A 6,194-nucleotide genomic window follows, 5' to 3' on the forward strand; every position below is an offset into this window, starting at 1 on the left:
TGCTAAAAATTGATGCGTGCACCTCTTCAACCTTAAGGGGCCGCAATGCTAGGTTGTGTGTTGAAGTCCCACTTGAGATTCCGGTCACTCCATTTGTTTATATTGGACCACATAAACAAGAAATACACTATGAAGGTACCAATATCCTATGTAAAAGTTGTGGAAGATTAGGGCATTCATTGTCCTCATGCAACTACACTACTCAAAGAAGCAAACAAATCCCCCCAATGGAAGACACGGCCATCGACCAATCAAAGCACATTGACTCTACTAGCCAAGACATGCAAAGGGGATCCTCTCTGCCCAAAGAAGATGCCTGGCGCACTGTGTCATTCCCCAAGAAAAAAAAGGTTGTGTACAAGCCGAAGTCCCAACAAGCCAATGATGCTAAGGTATTTTTTTATTCAATTCCCAATCCAGTTAAGTCCCATCTCCCCCCTCTACTTAGCAATCCTAATAGTAAAAAGCATACTCCTACTGATCCTCTACATACTAATCATGATAATCAAAAAGTTAAGGCTATTGTTACAAGCAACCCCTTTGGAGCGTTGGACAATCCGCCTACTCCCACCAATGATCTCATTGGCAACATAGGAAGTAACGACAATGCATGCATGGTTATTGACGTGGCATGCGAAGGACCAATGGAAGTCCACTTGGCAGACCCTAAGGCCACCCAATTAAAATACATGCAAGGCCATAATTATCTTTCCACTACTAATGACACCCTAAAAAATCCTAACACTACAATTATGCACGACTCACCTCCCTCCAAACCCTCTAATATAACACCTGTTAATCATAATCCTAGCTTACCTTCGTGCATGGGAGACAACACTCTAGGCAGAAAAATCAACCACGTGGACATAGAAGCTTCCCTTTTAACACAAATGGCCAATGACCAACCCCACACTTCCCTAACAAAATCTTCACAAAATCCCTTTAAACACACTGTCACAAGTAGCCTAGGTGATATCAATCCAGATATCACCACTACCACTCCCTCCATCTCTACTTCTCATCCAAAAAACCTAGACTCCTATTCATACGACAACCTTATAAACACTACTCCTCCCCTTAACAATGCTAAGAATTCCAATCACCCAGAGAAGACGTTACCGTCTAGTCCAAATCCTAAGGCACCAACGAGCCCTAAACATGTCCAACCCTCCACTACCCCAAAGCCAAATAGCAAACAATCAAACCTACTTCATACAACCACCATTGCCATAGGATCATCAACCTCTCTCGTGGGTGGAGCAAGCCTTAACGGGCCATGCAATAATGTTCAGTATGGTTCTCAATGGTCAAGATACGATCATAGTTCTTCAAAACTCCCATTTCCTAGCTCAACTAGTCTCAGAGGGGATGAATATGGCCATGAAAAATTACTTAAATCATGTCTAGTTGAACAATATCCTCCACCCACTAGCTCCATCCCTAAATCTCAACCAAGCACAAGCCATGAGGAGTCAATGGAGCCTCCCACCACACTTCAACCCCATTCAGTCCCAACAAGTTCCAGCGGATCTCCCATTCTTTCCCCCAGGGGAGATCAACAATATGAACCCCACTTTCATTCCTTGGCCAACCCCATTCGATCCAGTGATTCCACAAAACAACCAACAACAACCCCAGGTACCACCACCACCACATGCACATCCTCCAGCAGCACAACCACCACCTCAATGTACTAGAACAAGAAAATGTGGAAATGAAGGAGGAGGAAGAAGTAAACCTAATGGGGTCCGGTCCAGTCCTAGAATTTTCAAGGCTCAACGAGGTAAAAGTCTACCTATTTCAAGATCAAAGGAAGAAAAGGTACGTGCTAAGCTGTCCAATAGCACTACACAAATTTTCCATGGATGTGCGACCCCGTCAGGATCCAACAGTGGGAAACCATGCGATGATTCTGGTTCCTTCACTAAGGAGGAACCCAATTCCTCCAGCCCATAAGGAAAATGGGACACCACCAAATCTTCCTAATATGTATAGGCCAACTAATGTAATAATATGGAACATCCGTGGTGGTAATAATGAAAATTTTAGAGTGAACTTTAGAGAAATGCTCGACACTCATAAGCCATGCATGGTCACTCTTCTAGAAGCTAGAATGGACAGTCACTTATCTCTTCTAAGTGATTTTGAATTCTCCCAAATGATCGAGGTGCCTAGTCAGGGTCAATCAGGAGGTATTCTTCTTCTTTGGGATGCAAGCGTGGTCAAGGTTCATGACTTTGTTAGAAACAATCAAGAAATCCATGCTGTGATAGAGGTACTTCCCTTAAAAATTACTTGGTTATTTTCATCTGTCTATGCTAGTACTAAGTTGTTTAAACGTTTAGAAATGTGGAATAACATTGAAAAAATTAGCAAAACTGTTAATGGACCTTGGCTCCTTTGGGGTGATTTCAACGATGTTATCAACTACAATGACAAACTTGGAGGCAACCCTATTAACAGTAGACGTAGCAAACAAGTCTGGAAGAGTATTAACTTTTGTAAGCTTCTAGATTTAGGCTATTAATGTTGCAAATACACTTGGTCAAATCAAAGGAAGAAATCCAGGGGTTTAATTATGGAACGTCTTGATAGAATTTTTGTTAATAAAGAGTGGATTGACCTATACCCTAAGGCAGTAGTGATTCATCTCCCTAAAACCCATTCGGATCACAACCCACTTCTCTTAAATTTGCAACCTAGACATGCTAATAGTTTGGATAAGCCCTTTCGTCTAGAAACTATATGGTGTAGGCATCCTGATTTTATTAATCTAGTTAAGAAAAATTGGCTTAATAAAAACCTTGTAAAGGCTCAGGAAAATTTTATCAAAGATGTTCTAATTTGGAAAAACTCTACCTTTGGTGACATTTTCAAGAAAAAGAGAAATTTACTTGCTAGACTAAATGGTATTCAATCATCTCCCCATTACTATAGTAGTGACTTCCTCCAAAATCTTGAATCAACTCTTCAATAGAATATAACAACATTTTACATATGGAACATGATTTTTGGAAGTTGAGAGCTAGGAGTAATTGGATAAACGATGGTGATGCCAACACCAAGTTTTTCCATATTATGGCTTCTGCGTCGTAATGCCATTATGTATTTCACTAATGAGAATGGAGATCGGATAACTGATCCTAATAAAATCCTAGACCACTCCTTCAATTTCTTCAAAGATGCCTTTCAAAGTGCTCACACTACCTCCCCTATAAAAATTATTGCCTATGATCCCTCTTCCTTGAATAAAGTTAATTTGCAACACCTTGATAACCCCTTCTCTATTAGTGAAATAACAAAAGCCATTTTTTCTTTCGAACCATTCAAAGCCCCAGGCCCGGATGGTGTACACCCTTTTTTTACCAGAAATATTGGCATGTGATAAAAGACTCCTTTGTTTCTTACTGTGAAAAAGTTTTTTCCACTCAATCCCTCCCAAGTGGAATAAACAACACTTATCTATGCCTCATTCCTAAATTCCGTAATGCAAACAATTTAAAAAATTTCAGACCTATTGGTCTTTGTAACACAGCTTATAAGGTAATTACTAAAATAATTGCTAATAGGCTGAAATCCTTCCTCCCTTTTCTCATTAGTCCCATGCAATCTTGTTTCATGAAAAATAGAAGAACCAGCGATAATGCTATTATCATACAAGAAATCATGGGGCTTCTTAAACATTCCAAAAGCTCAAACTTAAACATGCTCGTCAAATTAGACCTTGAGAAAGAATTTGATAGATTCGAGTGGTCTTTTATTTATAAAACCCTTCAATACTTCAAATTCCCTCCTATGATAACTAAGCTAATCATGCATTGTATTACCACTAGTTCGATTGTGGTCCTAGTAAATGGTACAAAAACAAAATACTTTCAACCTAGTAGGGGTATTCGTCAAGGTGACCCCCTCTCTCCCTACATTTTTATCCTATGCATTGAACTCCTTTCTAGACTCATTAACCATCAAGTTGATCTTAGAAATTGGGACCCCATTAATATAGGTCATAAGGGCCCCGCTTTCTCCCATTTACTATTTGCCGATGACATTACTCTTATGGGAAAAGCTAATCAAAAAACTAGTCAGTGTATTAAGAGATGCCTAGATTATTTCTCCAAAGAGTCAGGTCAAACAATAAACACTTCAAAATCTAGAATTGTTATCCCTCCCCACTGCCCTAAGGAGGTATCAACCTATCTTCATTCTCTCTTCGAATAAAATGTACCATGGAGTTTGGAAATTATCTGGGATTCCCTATCCTCAATAAAAATCCCAAGGCCAAAGACTTTCAGTTCATTTTAGATAAATTACAAAATAGGCTCTCCCATTGGAAATGCTCTATCCTTAACATGGCGGGCCGTTCCACGCTAGTAACTAGTACACTAGGAGAAATTCCTTCTCATATAATGCAATATACCCTACTTCCATCCAAAACACTCAAGTCCATTGATAGAATTCAAAGGAATTTTATTTGGGGTACTACTAATACTTCAAAAAAACTCCACCTCCTTAATTGGGATATGGTTACTAGGGTTAAAGGGGAGGATGGCTTGGGTATCCGCAAGGCAAAGGAAAAAAACTTGGTCTCCCTCGCAAGTCTAGTGTGGAGACTTTTAAAAAATCCATCCTTGCCCTGGCGTCACCTTATTACATCCAAGTATGCCCACTTAAAATTTTTTACTAATCTCTCTTTCATTTGGAAATCCATTCTTCAAGGTTGGAAACTTTGTAATAATGGAATCCTATGGCATCTCTCCAAAAACTCGTGCTTAAACGTTTGGCTTAATAATTGGATTTATAATACACCTACCCTAAGGAGCACTATTGAAGGCCCCCTTAATATTTCTGATCTTCAACTCTCCCTGGGCAACCTTTATAAAGGAAAAGCATGGGACATTAGCAAAATTAGCTTTGAATTACCTCCTGATATTATCAACAATATTAATCTTACACCTACTCCGGCAAAAAATTTCATGGTTGATGACCTAAGTTGGAAGCTTAACTCCACTGGTGCTTTCTCCACAAAATCTTGCTATAAACTTCTCAATCAAGCCACCCTTCCTTCCAACTGTTATAAATGGATTTGAGACCTCCACTGCCCCAACAAAATTAAAATATTTCTATGGAAATGTAGTCAGAACCATGTCCCTTGTAGAGCTTATCTCGGTAAAATTAGCATAAACATAGATGCAACTTGCACTACTTGTAGAATGGGTACTGAAGATATTCATCATATTTTTCTACACTGTACTTCTTCCCTACAATTCTGAAAGGCCATGGGCATTAGTTTTCAAATCAATATGGGAGACATAAACTGGCTCTCTAAGCTTAGAGATGCCTTCATTAGTCAAAACTCCCATTTGATAAATTGGAAAACTCTTTTTCCTTTTTGCATCTGGGAAATTTGGAAGAATAGAAATAGTAATATTGTAAACAACCTCCAAGATCACCTCTCTATAAAAACTCCCATGCATTTTGCATGGGAATATCATTTCTTCACGGAAATGCACCCTTTAAAAATAAGACAATAACTGTTGAAACCAAGTGGCATAAACCCCCTATAAACACTATTAAACTTAACTGTGATGGTGCTTTCTCTTCTACTAAACATGCTGCAGGTATTGGTGGATCTTTTCGTAATAGCAATGGTGACTGGATCTTAGGTTACTAAAAAATGACTCATGCAGCCTCTCCCTTACATGCAGAACTCTTAGCCCTCCTGGAAGGACTAAAAATTGCAGTAGACTTTAGAGACACAAACATGGAAATTGAGACGGATAGCACAGATGTTGTCAAACTACTATACTAAGAAGGCACTAACTTTCAAGATGTCATTCTTGAATGCAGATGGTTAATGCACCGGCTGAAGCTCCCAGTACTGAAGCACAGCTTTAGGGAAGGAAATGAAGTGGCTCATAGACTGGCTAAGGAAGCTTTGAAGAAACCTCCTAGTGACAAATGTTTTTGCCTTGCTCGTCCACCTCTGTTTGTGCAAAAAGAATTACAAAAGGACAAGCAGGACTCTTGTAATATTTTAAGAACTATCTCTACTAGTGTTTGTAATTTCCTTGCAACTTTGGGCAATAGTAATGCCCTCAAATCTATGTCTAACTCGTGTAACTCTTTTGTTTAGTAATATAATTATCGTGCTTTTATGTTTAAAAAAAAAGAAACTATAATAAGATAATAAAATA

At 38.9% G+C, this 6,194-nt stretch overlaps 1 protein-coding gene across 1 annotated transcript; it reads left to right on the top strand.

Moving 5' to 3' along the window:
• Positions 1-1,464: 1,464 nt before the first annotated feature.
• LOC109240008 lies at positions 1,465-2,527 on the top strand. The gene is made up of 2 exons (XM_019406629.1): positions 1,465-1,821; positions 1,883-2,527. The coding sequence occupies exons 1-2, from the start codon at positions 1,465-1,467 to the stop codon at positions 2,525-2,527; spliced, it is 1,002 nt and encodes a 333-aa protein (XP_019262174.1).
• Positions 2,528-6,194: the final 3,667 nt, after the last annotated feature.

This window comes from Nicotiana attenuata, unplaced genomic scaffold, assembly GCF_001879085.1.
Source record: "Nicotiana attenuata strain UT unplaced genomic scaffold, NIATTr2, whole genome shotgun sequence".
Taxonomy (NCBI): domain Eukaryota; kingdom Viridiplantae; phylum Streptophyta; class Magnoliopsida; order Solanales; family Solanaceae; genus Nicotiana; species Nicotiana attenuata.